Source organism: Acinonyx jubatus, chromosome E2, assembly GCF_027475565.1.
Source record: "Acinonyx jubatus isolate Ajub_Pintada_27869175 chromosome E2, VMU_Ajub_asm_v1.0, whole genome shotgun sequence".
Classification (NCBI taxonomy): Eukaryota; Metazoa; Chordata; class Mammalia; order Carnivora; family Felidae; genus Acinonyx; species Acinonyx jubatus.
In genome coordinates, this window is record NC_069396.1 from 33,762,153 (window position 1) to 33,779,566 (window position 17,414).

At 51.6% G+C, this 17,414-nt stretch overlaps 1 protein-coding gene across 3 annotated transcripts in view; it reads left to right on the top strand.

Annotated features, from left to right (window-relative positions):
* Positions 1-17,414, top strand: part of ZNF423 (zinc finger protein 423) — a 332,614-nt gene that overhangs the window by 98,352 nt on the left and 216,848 nt on the right. For all 3 annotated transcript variants that reach the window (XR_008293729.1, XM_027044455.2, XM_027044456.2), the window contains exon 3: positions 14,301-14,501. Coding sequence is in view for 2 of the 3 variants with exons in the window: in XM_027044455.2 (XP_026900256.1) it covers positions 14,301-14,501 (201 nt within the window). In the remaining variant the exon portion in view is untranslated. The remainder of the gene's footprint in view (positions 1-14,300; positions 14,502-17,414) is intronic.

Sequence of the window (17,414 nt, forward strand, 5' to 3'; positions counted from 1 at the left end):
ATAAGTGTTTTGGGAGAGCACGAGCAATAATTATGAACAGTCTTCCCGTGGAAATAAACCTAAAAAAATTATAAAAGCTAATGCTAAAATTGGTTAGAGTCAGGGAGGAATTTCATTGGAATTTGATTCATGTATATTTATTCCAAGTATAATAACCTTTCCTGTATGGAAAAAAATTTTTTTTAAACAAAAACAGTAATGATAACAGAGAGCCGGCTTGCTAATTTTCGAGCAATACTGAAGCTGAAAACTGATAAAAAGTGACAAGTTGCTGGAGACGGAATAAAGCGGCGTAATCGTGGAGTCCTGATAGGAGACATTTGCGGTAATGGAAAATGAAATGATTCACAGTGTGATCAATAAAAAATTAGCAGCATTTAATAAAAGGTTTCTGCTTCATGTTGACTAAAGAACATCGCAAGCAGTTTGAAATCCGAGTTAAGTGACAGTTTGAGGAGGAGCGGGGGGTGGTGATGGGGTGCGGGTGTGCGTGTGCATATAGATCACGCGGATATTGGCCATGGCGGAGGAGCCAGCCGGGCCCCTGGGGGGGGTCTGGAAGTTTCCTTTGCGCTGCCCACTTGACCTTTGCTCTGTGGTTAATTCTCTCCAGGTCTCCGTTCCTCATTGTGTGGGAAGGTTTCTCTGCGAGTCCCAGGCACCAGGCAGGCCTCGCTCTCCTTGGCGGGTGTGGGCCCCATGCACTGCCCGCTTAAATCCGTCTCCTGAGTCGGGGGGACTCCCTGCCTGAGGGTTAGCTATATTCATGCTGAGGCCCCTCAAACGTGTTGTGTGGGCCATTGGCTTTGTCCTATCAGCTGTCTTAGGATCCGGTTTTCCTGGAGACTTCTGGAATGTCTTGCAGCCCACTTGTGGCACTCGACACCCTTTTGTGGGCCCGAGGGAGATCCGTGGAAAGCTGGCAGGCCTTAGCAAGTGGATGAGTTTAAGTGGGGAGGGACCCACTGGTCTCCTGAAGAAGCCCGCTGCTCGCATGGGCCCCTGGAGGAGTGGGGGGCCTGAACGGGGGGTTCAGTGGGAACCTGCTGCTTGCCAGCCGAGCATTGCCACCATTTGGCTTCTCCCTCAGTAGCAACAACATGGTGAGAACCACTCCATCAGACACGCTCCCTGTTCTCCAGGCACCACTTCGGTATTCCCTGGAACGCACTGCACACCAGGCTGTCTCCATGCCCAGAAACTTGTTAATTTTTAAAGGCTTTCCACAGCCTTTCCATTGTGGCTCCTGGCCTCCTGGGGCCCGATGGGAGGCTTGGAGTGGGAGGGTCACTGGGGAGGGGAGCAGCAGCTTCTGGGTTACAATAGCAGCCTGGGAGCCTGGGAACCTGGGAGGGCAGCTCCTGAAGACCCAGGGCAGGGAATCCTTGCTGCCCCCTGCATTCTGGGCCGGTGGGTAGGATTAGGGGCCTGTTCCTGGCTTTGTGCCCGTTTTCAATCCTCCCCAGAGATGCTCAGACCTGTGGCTGGATCTCTGAGGGTTAGATTAGGAAGGGCCTTTCCAGGTGGTGCTGTTCACTGGTCCACTCCACAAATATGTATTGAACGCCTGCCATGTGCTGGCCCCTGTGCTGGGTGCTGGGTGGGGGAAGGGGGAGCAAGATGAGCAAGACTGGTGTTGGCCCTGCCCGCTTGGGGTCTGCTCACTGGCACAGGAGACGGTCAGATGGCCTGCAAAGAAAGGGCCATGGCTGTTGTGATCAGAGCAGGAAGGGGAGGTGCCCAGGGAGCGCCCCGAGCTTATGGGTGGCTGATCGCATGGGGGTGAAGGTTCACTGAGTTGGGACGTGGACAGTGAGGAGGAATCACTGGGTGAACTTTTTGCACATGTTCTGGTTTTACAGTGGGACTCCTCCCAGAGAGCACCGTTCTGTGGGGTCCCCGGGTCCAAGGCGGAAAGAGCGGGCTTCTTTGATTGCGTCAGAATTCTGCCCTCGGGTCTGCCCCTGGCACAGTGATGAGTCACTAAGGTGCGCTGTTTTGAAAATGACTGCTCCACGGTCCATGCCTTAGTTTACAGATGAGAGCAGCTTTGGTCCAGGGAGGGTGCGACTTGCTGGGATCCCCCAGTGACCTCGGTGTGGCCCCAGGGCTCTGGGCTCTGTCTGTACCGCTTGTGTTTTTGCCTTTGACCCTGAATCACTTGCTCAGCCTGGCCGCTGGTCCTGGCTTTGGGGTACACAGCCTTTCCCTGCCCCCCCCTCCCCCACAAGGGGCTCCTCTTTCTGCTGCGGCCCCCAGGGGGTGATTTGTGCCCCAGCATCCTTGCCTTGAGTCCCGCTCCAGGCTCGGGAGCAATTAGGAACGCCAGGCCACGGTGCTGGCCACAAATTAGCTGGATTTACCGAGCTCCCCACGCTGCCCTGTCGCCCTCCTTCCCCTGCCTACCTCTGGCCCCACTTCTCCATCCCCTCCCTCCCAACAGCCGTCAGAGACAAAATGTGACAGCAAGGAGAGGGCAGAGTGGTCACAGCCTCAGGAGGTCACGAGGAGGTAGCAGCACACAATTTTCATGGTTCCAGGGTGGCTTTGTCCGACTGCTCTTCATTACTGCATGCGGCGAGATCCATTTTATTAAGATGGTGAGACTCAGAGGAGTGACACCGTTAACGACTCACTGCAAAAATATAATTTTTTCCCCCTTTCGGTGAGGGTGTTTGTGATTGCTTTTTCTCCCCTTCCTGCTCCACCCCTCTCTCGTTCCCTCCTTCCCTACCATCTTTTCTTTCTGCTCCTTCCTTACCCATTGTAGTTGGGGGTTGGGGCTGGGGGGCATCCGCGGCCTCTCTCTCTGCCTCTGGAGTTGGGCTCAGCAGTTGAACACCCTCCGGGAGGGTAGTCGTGCATCCATTCTGTAGGCATTTCCCCGTAAAGGGCAAGGTGCTTGTGATGGAATGTCAGCCTCGCCCTATTAAACAGCTCTGCTTTTGTTCTTTGATGTGTGTGTAGCACCTAGAATAGCCGCTGACACGTAGTAGGTACTCAGGAAATGTTTGTTGACTGACTTGATGTGTGGAGCATTTGTGTTCCAGCTCTTGGGGCCCAGGTGGCAGGGACCTGGGGCGGCCTGAGCAGGGGGAGGTGATATCATCCTCATTTTCTAGGTGAGGTAAGAGAGGCCCAGAAATGTAAGCAGTCGAGGTCACACAGGAGTGGACTTGAACGCAGGTTCTAAGTTTCCAAAGAAGGGACACTTTCATACTTCTATCACTGCCCAGCTAACCTTTCTGTCTGGTGAGGAATGAGCAGATTGCCCTGGGCTCGGTGTGTCTATGGTTCCTGCTGGGCGTGCTTCATGGCAAGGACCCCCCTCCCCCGCCCTGTCCCCCACCCCGCATCCAGTCCTCCAAGGTCTGTTGTTTTGTCTCTGTTGTACTTCTTAAAACTTGAAGTCAGCATTTAAAAATCCAGAGATTTCACATAAAAATATGGATTTCCTTCTTTAATTTATTTTGAGAGAGAGTGTGTGAGCAGGGGAGGGACACAGAGAGAGGGAGAGAGAATCCCAAGCAGCCTCCACAATGTCAGCACAGAGCCTGATGTGGGGCTTGAACACAAGAACTGTGAGATCACGACCTGAGCTGAAGTCAAGAGTCGGACATTTAACTGACTGAGCCACCCAGTGCCCCTGGATTTTGTTCTTTGAAAAAGAAAGTTGGGGCACCTGAGTGTTTCAGTCGGTTGGGCATCTGACTCTTGATTTCAGCTCAGGTCATGATCTCAGGGTTTGCAAGTTTTGCAAGTTTGAGCCCTGAGGTGGGCTCTGAGCTGACCGTGCAGAGCCTGTTTGGGATTCTTTCTTTCTGCCCTTCTCGTGTGTGTGTGTGTGTGTGTGTGTGTGTGTGTGTGTGCATATTCTCTTTCTGTCTGTCTGTCTGTCTCTCAAAATAAATAAATAAACAATGGGGCGCCTGGGTGGCTAAGTTGGTTAAGCGTCTAACTTCAGCTCAGGTCATGATCTCACAGTTCGTGGGTTCAAGCCCTGCGTCTGGCTCTGTGCTGACAGCTCAGAGCCTGGAGCCTGCTCCGGATTCTGTGTTGCCCTCTCTCTCTGGCCTCCCCAGCTTGCACTCTGTCCCTTTCAAAAATAAATAAACATTAAAAAAATATTTTTTTAACAAAATAAATAAATAAATAAATAAACTTTAAAAAAAAAAAAAAAAAAAAAAAAGAAGTCAGCTGATGTATCTGTACCAGGCCTCACTTTTCCATATGGTGACCAAGTAGAGGATTTGAGCAGGGACCACCCCCTTGGGTGGGTGTCTGTCTGTCCCAGCCTCCCCACCTGACCTACTCATTTGTAGGACAGTAGAGGGCACTGGAGTTGTGAGCTTTGGTCCATTCATGGGCTGAGTGATGGGGAGAGTGGGTAAGCTGTGTCACCTGTTTGAGCCTCAGTTTTGACCTCTGTAAAATAGGTGTAATGGTAACATCTCCCCTGTGGGGCCATGGGTAAGGGGTACAAATGAATTAGAAGGTCTGGTCTGACGGAAGGGATTGCCATCCTCTATGCTGCTTATCATTTTGGGCTCAGTTCTAGAATTCCTGACAACTAAAGAGACATCCTCTGGAAGATTCAGTCATTTCTGCGGTCAGCCGCGGGCCTGTGGAGAGGGAGACCCTGTACCCCATCCTGGATCATCAGCCAGGGCGGAGCATCCTAGTGAGGCTTGTGTGATGCAGCCCAGGTCAAGTTCAGCGGCTGACTGACCATGGCTTTGCAATTCCATTCACAGAGCCGTCAGCGCTGACAGGGGAGCAACAGGCACCCCCGCCCCCCTCCCCCCAGCCATCCGGAAGTTTTTTCCTTATTTAAGAAACGGAACTTGGACAGCAAATTATGTGTTAAAATATTTGCCTACAGGTCTGCTGCCAAGGGGACCCTTTAGGCTGAGTGTTAAATGTTACCCTGCTGCCTGCACTGCAGATATTTTAAATCTGAAGATAAATAGTGGCTGCCTCGTGGAATTTGGGGCCAGCAATGGATGCACAAGCAGAGTGTCTAATTGGGGTTGGCAGGCTCCTTGCCCAGCCCCGGCCTGGCCCCTCCCGTCCTCCATACCACCAGCCCAGGCGTGCATGCGAAAGTGCTCACAGAGCCGTGTCCTTCTCTATAGGCAGAGCCCAGACGCCGAACTGAGGTTAAGCCAGGGGTTTGACCTAGCGCCCAGGTTCTGGAAGTGCTCCCTCCCACTCTGGCCCTCGGGAACACGCTGCTAGTAAAACCCTTTTTTTAGGAAATAGGCAGGCTGTTAGGACGGAGTATGTGTTCTCTATTAAAGAAAAATGCTGCTCTAGGAAAAACGCTTTGGAAATGGTAGACACCTTCCTGGCTATGAATTCTATGGGGAGCCCCCCGACTACATTCAGGGGGAGAGCGCAGGAAAACTGGCTTGTGAGCTATAAAGTAAGCATGTCTACACCGTCTGCCCGGGGGCTTGGCCGAGACAGACCCCCGGCAGAGGTCACGCTGTTTCCTGGAGGAGGTGGGCTTGTCACTTAGTCAGGGTCACAGGGTGTGGAAGCGGGGAGCCTGGACTTGAGCCCAGGACTTTCTTCTCCTGGTGCAGGGGATTTTCTTGTCTGTATGGACATTTTCGTGCCTTCAGGTAGGCATAGTGCATGGACATTCTCCATCCTCAGGAGCCTGTGAGGGTCCGCTGGAGCTTTCTTTGTGGAACAGTATCTCCAACTCTTGCGGAAGTCACGATGCTGCACGCATTGGTTTGAATCAGTGATAACAGCAGAAATAAGATAGTCATTGTGGTTACGCTTTTCTCAAAAAGGCCTGCAGGCTAGGTATTGGGTTTATTATTACCTCATTAAAATACTTTAACTTTCTACAATTTTTCTCAGAGAGGGTAAGTGACTCGTCCAAGGTCCCCCAGCTGTTAAGTGGTGGCATGCGGATTTGAACCCAGACAGGCTGGCTCCACAGTCTGAGATTCTTTTCCGTTCTTTGTCTGTCATCCTGACAGTCCCTGGAACGTGACTCCAGCTGTCCGCTGCTGGTGCGTGTCGTTGCTTGATGACCGCCTTTATTGCAGCAACTTGGCTCCGTCAGCCCCTTTGGACTCCTGTGCACTGCCGTTCCCCGAGCTTCCCGTACAGCCGGGCTCTCCAGTCCAGCCCTGGACGTGCCTAGAGTTCACTGTCTGGTGCTTCTGATTTCTGTGGAGGTGGATGTGGCCGCCTCCCATCCAAGTCTGCTTGGGAGAGGACATGAGGAGTGGGGGAGGCGGTCCCCAGACCCCGGCCCTCCAGGGGCTGGCTTGGCTGCATCCCCACTGTCCCCCGGCACCGTTCCTGGCTTTCACTTTGCTCTCTGCTCCCCTGCACCCTTGCCTCTTCCCGCCTGCGCGGCCGCAGCTGCCTCTGGGCTCCACCCGCAGGGCTCCTGGCCTCATGTGGATCTCGTGTCTAGCCGGGTGCACAGTCCTTACATCCATGGCCGTCCATTCGGGGGGAGCCTCGCCCCCACCTGTCACGGCTGTCACGATGAGGCTCTTTACAGACAATGAGGAATCAGTGTCAGACAGGGGAAGGGACTTGCTCAAGGTCACTCAGGGGGCATGGTGGGTGTACTGGAGCTAAGACTGGGACCTGGGTCCCTAACCGACGCTGGCTGAGGCTGCCGCCACCTGCCACTTACACCTCCCTTTTGACATTCATTGCCTCATCTATTCACTCATTGACCAGCCCTGAATTTGTTGAGCATCCTTCTGTATGGGCCTTGTAGGGGCTTTGAGGCTCTCAAGGTGAATGAGACCATGGAGCGCCCTGTATGTTTTAGCAAATCAGTGTATGTTACCCCTGGCACTAAGTAGATCCTCAGTACATATTTGTTGGAGGAATGAAGAATGAATCAATGTGTGTGATTGTTGGCCCTGGTGTATCTCTCGCCTTTCAAGCTCTGCCCTTGTTCTGTCTATCCTGGGCTTATGGGGCGTCTCCTGGCTTCCTGCCTCCCCTGGGCAGGTCCTCAGCACTGGGGCCCCAGAAGTGGGACCCCCGGTGGTCCTTGGTTGGTTCTCAGGGGTGCCCAGGGCTCCCTGCTGGCTGATCCCCATGGTCCCTCCCAGGAAGAGAAGGGACAGCCTTCTCACTGAGGTCCCTGCTGGCTCTCCTACTGGCTGGGGGCCGGGGCCAGAGGGAGGAGACCCTCACTGGTGTTCTCAGACTAAGCCTGTCTCAGCTGGCCCTTGGGAGTGGTGAGGCCCCACCAGCCCTGACTCATGAGCTCCAGAAGGCTTGCTGAGAAGGTAGGAAATGCTCAGTTCCCAGACCTGGCAGCCTGTGGGGCAGCCTCCCCCACCCCGGGGCTGATCCCCTTTCCCTTTTTCCTGGCACTGGGCTCAGCCAGCTGTCCCTTGCTCAGCCCTTTCTTTCACAGACATTCCCCTTTTGCCTTCCCGTGCAGTGGTTAAGAGTCGAGATCTGTAGTCAGGAGACCTGGGTTTGAGTTCAGCCTCTGTGCTTCCCAGTGTTACAGCTCGTGTGTAGTCCTGAGCCTTGGCCTCCCCATCCGCAGAGTGGGGACATCAACTGTACCTTTTGCACAGGGTGACCGTGAGGAGGGCATGGGCTGTGAACATAGAACAGTGCCAGCAAGTGCTCCCTCTGTGGTATCAGTCAGGGTGTGGGGCGAGCGTGGGGGTGGGCGGGGTCACCTCCCTGCATCCCTGGCTAGGTTTCAGCCACCTCTTCCCTCAAGAGGATGTGAGGCCACTTTTCTTGCCAAGCGTCTCTTGCTGCACACCCTTTCTGCAGGGCCCGCTGTCCCTCATGTGTAATCACCTTGAAAGTCCTTTCTCATGGGCAATGGCTCAGTGAGGCTGCTTAGGCCTGGGGTGGGACAATTCACTGCTTTCTTTCCTTTCTTTTTTTTTTAAAGCTTTTAGTTTAGTTTTTAGAGTAATCTCCACACCCAGTGTGGGGCTCAAACCCATAATTCCGAGATCAAGAGTCACACGTTTTACCAAGTGAGCCAGCCAGGGTCCCCCCCTCCCCCCCTCCCCCCCACCTTTTTTAAAAAAAGGTTTTATTTTTGCTTTCTAATGAACAGTAGTGAATCCACAGGGTTTTGTTACTGCCTCTCTTTGCTCATAGAAAGCTCCCCAAACCCATATCTTGGGCTCAGGGACTATGAGGTATACAGATGTGGTCTCGCGGGGTCCACCAGTCTAGGTGAGGAAGAAGCTGGCAGGACAGAGTGGCCCCATCGTATTTTAGGTGGAACCATTTGAGGTGGACAATAGTCGACTTCTTTGACCTAGGAAGATGGCAACTTCATGTGGTTCAACCTAATAATACTTATCATCGCCATATTGATGTTCAGAGACATGTTTCTTTGAAACCAATTTGTTCATTCATTGACTGTTCACTGAGCCCCCTGCCATGTGTCTGTCTGTACCAGGGGCGGGGGAGACAGTACTGAGCACCGACCGAGCTCCTGCCCTAATGGAGCTTGTGGTCTGGTAGGGGAGCATTCCAGCTGTCTGTTGCTCTGTGACAAACCACCCCCAAACTCAGTGGCCTAAAGCAACCATTCCTATTTCACACAGCTCTGTGGGCTGAGTGGAGTTGGTTGGTGGTCTCACTTGGCATTTCTTGTGTAGTTGCCAAGTGAGTTGAGTCTGCTGGCTTCTGAAGGCTCGTCGGGGTTGGATGTCCAAGCTGGTGCTCTCCATGGCTGGCAGCTGGGAGCTCCACTGGGGCTGTCCACTGGAGCACCTGCGTTCTCTCTCTGGCATGGGCTTCCCATGGTATAGCAGCTGGGTTCTACCTGGTAGTGTCCCAAGAGATCAGGAGACCCTGTGGAAGTGCAGTCCTTCTGAACAAGCCTCAGCTATCCCAGAACATTCTTCCATTGCATTCTCTTTATTTTTTATTTGAGAGAGAGAGAGAGAGAGAGAGAGAGAGACAGAGAGTGTGAGCATATGAGTTGGGGAGAAGAGATAGAGGGAGAATGAGAGACCCTTAAGCAGATTCCACAATCAGCACAGAGCCTGATGTGGAGCTCGATCCCATGACTCTGGGATCATGACCTGAGATGAAATCAAGAGTCCAATGCTCAGCCGACTGAGCCACTCAGGAGCTCCTTCCATTACATTCTAATATCAAGGGAATTACTGCAGCCAGCCAGCCCAACAGGGCCATTGTGGATAGGAATTAGACCCCTCTTCTTTTTTTTTTTTTTTTAATTTTTATAATGTTTATTTATTTTTGAGAGAGAGAGAGAGAGAGAGCGAGCAAGAGCGCACCATTGGGGGAGGGACAGAGAGAGAAGGAGACACAGAATCCAAAGCAGGAGACACAGAATCCAAAGCAGGCTCCAGGCTCTGAGCTGTCAGCACAGAGCCCGATGCAGGACTTGAACTCACGAACTGTGAGACCATAGGACTCTTAAACCAACTGAGCCACTCAGGTGCCCCTAGACCCCTCTTCTTGATGGGTGAGTGTGGGGTCTCAATACAGAAGAGCACATGGGATGCAAGGTGTTGCTGATGTCTGTGTGAAAATGCGGGGAGCCGCAGGGAGGAAAAAAGTTAACCTACAGGGGCGCTGGGTGGCCCAGTCAGTTAAGTGTCCAACTTTGGCTCAGGTCATGATCTCACGGTTCGTGAGTTTGAGCCCCGTGTCGGGCTTTGTGCTGATAGCTCAGAGCCTGGAGCCTGCTTTGGATTCTGATTCTATGTCTTCCTCTCTCTCTCTGCCCTTTCCCTGCTTGTGCCCTGTCTCTCTCTCTCTCTCTCTCTCTCTCTTTCTTTCTCAAACATAAATAAGCATTAAAATTAAAAAAAAAATTAACCTACAAAAGCATGAGTGAACATTGTGCCAAGCACACTGGTGGCAAAGGGAAGGGCCCTATGGGGAAGGAGTGTCACCCATGTGACATTGGTGCTCGGGGTCGAAGGGAGCCCTGTTAGGCAGGGGAAGAGTCACGTGGGAACGGGAGCATGAAACCCTTGGCAGAACAAACTTGCAGTTCGAGGGCTTGAAAGAAGGTCTGTGTGGCCGCGACATAAGTGATAAGTCGGCGAGGCCAGAACTTTTCCTGGACCTTCAGGACTGGGACAAGGACCCCACATGGGATTTTGAAGGGTTTACAGATACCTCAACATTGTTTTCATGGAGTGTCTACTGTGGGGAGACCGTGTAGCAGAGCTGTTAGAGAGTCAATACCAACTGTATTTGAAACCTACCGCTGGTGGCCTTGCTTTGCACCAGTGTCCTTCCAGAAGGTTCCTGGCACGCAACAAGTGCTCTGTAAACGCTAGCTGCTCTTGGACTCCTGGCCAAAAGGCAGGTGCGCACATCTGAAAACAACTAGGCTATGAATTGTCCAGAGGGGTGTGTGAGACTGGGGAGGTGGGGAGCTTTGTCAACAGGGGGAGAGTCCAGAGCTCGGTGACCCTCAAGGAGAGGGCCCTATTCACAACTGCTCAACTCAGCGAGGGCCTTCCCAGCATGGCTTCTGATTGCTCCAGGTGGCCCCCCAGGAGGATAGGCTCCAGGGCCCGTTTCCTGGAAGTCTTTCCCAGCGCCCGAGGGCTCCCTGGAGAAGAATGCACTCCTCGGCCTGCTGACTTTGCTTCCTCCAGCCGGGCTGGTTGGAGTGACCAGTGGGTCACCTGTAGTTCAGGTGCAGACACTGAGATCACAGTGTCAGAAACTTAAGGCAGTGCTTGGGTTGGGGACCCAGGGCTAATGGTGGCCTCTGAGCTCTGCCTTCTCCTTGCTCGCTCAGGCAAGGACTCACGGGGCCTCCGGGACTGGATGGAGACAGGACACGGGACAGGCAGGGCCACCCCTGACCAGCTAGAGCTGGGTCAGTGGAGGGGGAAAGGCCCATTCATTCGATCCCCAGGGCTTCCTGAATAGCTGCACTGAGAGTGCCCGGGAATGAGGAGACCCCAAGAGTGCTCCAGAGAGGCCGGGCCCCCCTCAGAGCTCTCTGTTCTCTTCCCCTCCTGGGCCTTAGAGAGCTTAGGGCTCTGACAGGCCCTGGGTCTGGAGGAAGGGCGTGCTGCTTACATGAGAACTTGTAGGTTCAATCCCCTGCATGGCTTTGGATGACCCCTCAGAGCCTCTGTTTCCTCATCTGCACGTGGAAAAATAGCATCATTTACTCTTTTCCCCTAGTGTGAGGTTCAGAGACTGCGGGCAATGAAAGTGTCTTACAGGGAGTAAAGCCCAAGCCGGATGGAAGGCTTCCTGTTTTGAGGTCCTGAATCTGCTGACACAGCAGAGGGCCCCTTCAGGACTGGGTCTTCAGGGGGGGTCCTGCTCCCCAACTTCTTCAGGCCATCATCTTTCCTCTCTGGCTTCCTGAGGGGCAGGCTGGCTGGCCCTTGTGACCCCGTGGGACATCAGGGGATGGGGCCCCCCACCTCTTCCCGCCTCCCCTCCCCTGCCCCTTTGTGAGCGGCCACCTTGCCTTTCCATTAGTAGACAGTGGCAGGGGAGGTGACAGTTCCTTAAAACAGATTTATACTCTTGGATGACTTTATGGGTTTTTGCCTTATAAAAACCTAAGAGTTGACATTCTGATTTATCTACTACTGAGTCAACAGGATGTACCAGATTTAAAGAGATCAAATGCATTGTAATGTTTGTGGCTCCAGTTGTAGATTAGATGAGCTATTATGGAAAGTGCTGCCAAGTAAATATGGCAAAAAAAAATTAAATATGTCTATTAAATTGTGTGTTAAGTAAAGTAGCACAAGTGTGGTGCTGAATGTAACTTAACTATCTGGAGAGTTGGTGTGATAGATAAAGCTCGAGTGATAGTTCTCTTTTTTCCCCCCTTCAGAACATTTTTTTTTTAAGGAAAGAGACTGTAAACTAGGAATTTCAGAGACGGGCGCTTGACTGTGTAACTGTGGTTGTGTGATGACTTATAATATTGAAGGCTCCAAATGATATTTTTCATTTCTTTGCTTTCTATTTCTTGTTGCCACCGCAGTGGCCTATCAGATTTCCTGAGATAAATATGCTGCCTGGCTTTTAATGGGATTTCCGAATTGCCGGGAGTTGGCATGTTCTGATAATAAAAGAACCTAAAAACTGTACATCCCTTAATTGGTAAGAAGAGAGATGTTTTGATGGGCCACAAATGGAAACATTGATTTTTACTGCCTCCGAGCAGTTGCGAGCAGCGTGTCAGGCCACGTTCCCCGCCACGGAAGGCGGCAGCTGGCTCTCCAATGAGCTGATTTGTGTTCACAGGTTCTTGATGTCGGGTGCTTTTGGAAGTGCGCATTTTGTGCAGATGGGAGAAATAGAGCCCTTATAACATTATCTGGTTCTAAATTGAAATATTTATAGGACTGTGGCTTCCACCTCGAATCGAATGCATTCTTTGCTTCGTTTCTCTTTCTGGCTTTGGCGACTAGTCCTCGGGGGTTTAAAGGTTGTGTGCTGAAGGCTTTCTCTGTAACTGCAGTGTTATGTGCTACATGCACGTGTGCACCCATGCGGGCACACGCACATCTTTGCATCTGCGTATGTGTTTGCATCAATGTCTTTACACATAACAGAGATTTCTCTCTTTAATTCAAATCGGTGCTACCCATCAAATCTGGATGGGTAGATTGTTTTCCAGGACAGACCGTGGAAGGGATAACACACGCTTTGATTTTCCAGTTTGAGTCTTTGTACTTGAATGAGGAAGTTTAATCCACTGACACTTACTGAGATTACTGATACATTCTCTGTGTTATATTTACCATGCTTTTTTTGCGCTTTGATTTACAAGTTCTTGATGTGCCCTATTAATCTCTCAGATTGAGGCCGTGCTCCATTTTCCCCGGCTGTGTGGGGAAGTGCACTAGACAGGAGTTAGGATGTCTAGGAGTTAAACATCTGTAGGGTGCTGGGGATTTTGCGCCCCCCTGGCTGGAGGCCAGGTGCCATACCTATGACATGGGGATAAAAAGCCTGACCACATGATTGCTTGAGCCCGCTTTTAGCTGTAGGATGGGAGAGACTGTGAAATGGGGCTATGCATATGGAGTTAGGGCTTTGAAAAAGTGTGGCACTACAGGAAATGAAACGCATCACATTATCATGATTATTAACTCACTTTTCTGTACGGTTTAGCCATTTGCACAGTGCTAAGTGCAGAATAGGCAGTTTATTTTATTTTTAAAATTTTTTTTTAATGTTTTTTATTTATTTTTGAGACAGGGAGAGACAGAGTATGAACAGGGGAGGGTCAGAGAGAGGGAGACACAGAATCTGAAACAGGCTCCATCCAGGCTCTGGGCTGTCAGCACAGAGCCTGACGTGGGGCTCGAACTCACAGACCGTGAGATCATGACCTGAGCCGAAGTCGGCTGCTTAACCGACTGAGCCACCCAGGCGCCCCTAGGCAGTTTATTTTAAAGAAACTGGCCGGGGTGCGGCGGGGGGGGGGGGGGGGGGGGGGGGGCACCTAGGTGGCTCAGTCAGCTGAGCGTTCGACTTCGGCTCAGGTGACGATCTCGCTGTTCCCAGGTTTGAGCCCCTCATCGGGCCGTCTGCTGTCAGTGAGGACCCTGCTTTGGATCATCTGTTCCCTGCCCCCTCTCTGCCCCTCCCCCGCTTGTGTGTGAAAATGTTCTCTGTCTCTCTCAAAATATAAACATAAAAAAATAAATAAGTAAAGACATTGGTTGGTGATTCCAAAGCTGGTTCTCACTGTCTAGGCCTATCATGGGGCATGGGTGAGGGCTCAGATACATTTTAGCTTGTGATTTGACTATCTGTGGTCTCACAAACACATGTGCTTCCTTGATTCCAGAATCAGGACCTCTTTGCAAAGAACCGAGCCACTATCCCCGCATTGGGAGGCATGCTGTGTGGAAGGTGAACTTGGCCAAGGGATCTCTCTTGCTTTAAATTGCAAGGCTTTGGGAGAGACTAAAAGCTCAGGCGCGTTAGGAGCAGCTGATGAAGGCTCTGGAGGAGTGTATAAGAGAATTGGGTTTTCAGGAGACAAAACGCTAAGGCATCTTCACCTCTGCGACAGGTCATGACCCCCAGCATCCGTGCACAGAGGAAGATGACAGGACGTCCCCCTAGAAGATTTGCACCAAGAATTAAAGAATCTAGTTGAGAATTATGGCACCACATGCTACAAAAACCCCCCATATATTAATATACTGAGAGGTGTCAAGAATAATGGACCCTGGGAGGTAGAGTAATTAAACGTATTTTAATAAATGCTGGGCGATCCTTTTAAGACCCCTTCCCAAGGCCCCGTCAGCTGACATGGACTGTATTCTTCCTGTTGGCAGGAGGCCTGGAAGGAGAGCCGGAGTGTGATCGGAAAACCAGCCGTGCGCTGGAAGACAGGAACAGCGTGACAAGTCAAGAGGAGAGAAATGAGGACGATGAAGACGTGGAGGAGGAGTCAATTTACACCTGCGATCACTGTCAGCAGGACTTTGAGTGTCTGGCGGACCTGACGGACCACCGGGCCCACCGCTGTCCTGGAGGTAATGCTAAATAACACTGGGATTCTGACAGGTGGTTATACGGATAATTGGACATAGCAACAGCTTGAAGCCTCGAGTGAGATTAAAGAATTAATAATGTAATTTTACAGTTAATGTCATTTTATTGTGGTGCCTTGGGTACCCTGTATCCGCCTTTTAAATAAAATTAAAAATAAGAGCAACAGCTTTCTGGCAGGCAGGAATTTGGTGGAGACACCCTGTCTCTGCTTCCCCAAACTGCAGTCTATAGAATATGGGCCATGAGTGGGTGCAGCCTGCACCCTGGATTTCTGGAAGGCCTTTTAGAAACCCAGCAATTAAGAGGTTGTTAGTGCAAAGTTAAGTAGCTTAAGTGTGGAAAGCTGCGTGAAGGAGTGTGCTCTGAGGCAGGGCTTGTATGGGACAGGGAGAATTTCAAAGGCCAATGGGCAGAATGTCTGCACAGGCAGAAAGGCATCTGGTTCCACCTCTTTGTTTGGCCTCCTGCTTCTCTGAGGAGGACGGGGGTGGCTGGGATCTGTCTTGTCAAACCTGTAGTCAGCCAAGACTGTGGCCCTGGTTCCTGTGTTGTGGCAGCCTCAGAGAAGATGGCCAAGGCCACAGTTTTGCAGGAGCTATTTAAGGCCTTATGCGTCATGTGTGTCTGTGTGTCTGGGTCATGTGGGTGGATGGAGTGGGACAATGGGGGCATGTGGATTGCATGGGGGTGTGGCAGCCATGCTCCAGGGGTAGGGGGTTGACATATTTCCAGGCCCTGAGCAAGGATTCCAGAGCATCTGTGTTCCTTACATAGCTATCCCTGGCATCTCTCTCCACCATGCATACTGATAAAACACTTTGGATGCTGGTTTGTGGGGGAAAGGAACTAAAAATCTCAGACAGTATTCCAAAGGGGGCCTGTCACCTGTTTTTTGGGGGAAATTGGTTGGTAGGAAGTACGTTGGGACTCAAAATTCTTGCTTCCTCTACTTTTCATGCCTTCGTAGAAGTTTGAAAGCCAAGTGTTTGGGGAGCTATGACTTTCCCTCTAGTGACTCCTGTACCTGCACAGCCTTGATTAGACCAAGTCCCTCGTTCTCAACCTCTGGAGGGAACAGATCCCAAAAACAGTGGACCCAAGAGGACTCTTACAGTTTTGGACTTTTTGGGGCTAAGCAAACCAAATGCCAGTCATTTGGAACTTGTGGTATTTCAACCATAGGCAGAGGCGATGGCCAACTTAGAAGCTCAGAATCAGAATTGGGAGGGATGTATGGGGTTGGCTTTTCAGTGCCCTCATTTCCTGAGGGAGAATACTGAGGCACTGAGAGGGAAAGGTGACTGATGGAGGTCAGCTAGTGAGTTGGTGGCTGAGCCAGGACCTCTCCGGGACCCTGGGCTGTGTACTCTCATCCTTGAGAAAACAACAGATGCCTGTGTATTTCTTGATTTAGCCAAGAACTGAGGTGGGATGTTAACTATACGAGGATGAAATATTGTCACTGACTTTGAAAACAATCAATTAATTGATCTTCTAATTAAAAGTGATTGTCTTTATTTGCTAAGTGTAAAAGAACACGTGGGTCTCAATTAGCATTAATGTGGGGCCCCTGAGGCCCCCTGCGGACCCTTGCAGAGTGCTGCTTCGTGGAGTCTCTGTGGCTCGTGGACTGAGGCCCCATCCCGGGCACTACTCCATTCTTCAGAACCAAGGAGGTACTCTTGTCTCTCTCCACACCTCTGAGAATGGTGGTGTTTCTAGGAGGAAGAGGACGAATATGAGGCTTCGAGGCTGTGTTTCGGGGGTCTGTGCTAGAAATAGTAGCTAATTGTGCTTCGGTCCTGGGCAGGATTCTTTCCCCGATGGCTGTCTCTTCTCTCCGTAGCCTCACATGGGCTGACATCACAGTAGCTCTGTCTACAGGGTCTTCAGCCATCTTTACTGATGCTGCGGATGGCCACCGATACTCCTGCCTGCTTCCGAACAGGACCCCGCTAACGACCTCCATGGGGATGCGGGAGCCAGGAATATCCCCAAGCCCCGGAGCATTGGAAGGGAGTCAGAAATTCCTTAAAAGAGTATGGGAAACGACCTTGCCTAATAGCATCCCTGAGAAATTCATTACCGCCCAGTAAAGGTGTGACCCAGTCTAGGAGAGTCTCCCTGATGTGGAAGAAATATGTGAGGAACGATTTTCCCCCAGGTCTTAGGTTCTGAGGATTACCCAGTGACAGGATCAATCACTGGGAATTGTGGGCATATTTTTCAAAGCGAGTCCCTCTCTAGGCCACCTGCACAGTCTCTGAGCTGCAGTGGTTTCCCACTGCATCCCCAGAGAGGTTTCTGGAGCTCTTGGGGTGGGTATTGGGGCCTGTCTGACCGAGGGGGGCTCTGACACCCACTCCAGCCAGAGCTGTCCACGTTAAAAAGTCTTTTATACATTGGGCTTTAGCAGAAGATGTGTGAAAATTGGCTTCTGCTTTTAAAGCTTGAACTGGCCCAAAATGTGGTAGCAGGTCCTCCTGGGCTAGACTCACAGGTTGCTGTACTAGGGACGACCACGCAGGTAGGCAGCGTGGCCACTCTGTCATCCTGGAGGGAAAGGTGGACGCTCAACAGACAACAAAGACCATTTCAGAGATGGCCACGCTCTGCTGAGGCTGGGCGGGCTCTGGGTGCTGGACAGATGTTTCTGAGGGCGCAAACAAGTCTTGTTTGGAGGGAAGGTGGGGCGCTCTCTGCTTTTGTGAATTTGGGGTCTAAGGGCAGCGCCACCTGTCAATCCCACTGTCCTCTCCTCCTGGAACTGGAATTAGGCCTTGGGTGTGAACAACACTCGTCCCCACTCACGTTCTGCAAGAGGGCTGTTACTCCTGGAACCTGGAGACCGCATACCCCTCGCAAGCAGGTCCGTCTGGCACGGTGGAGTGGGT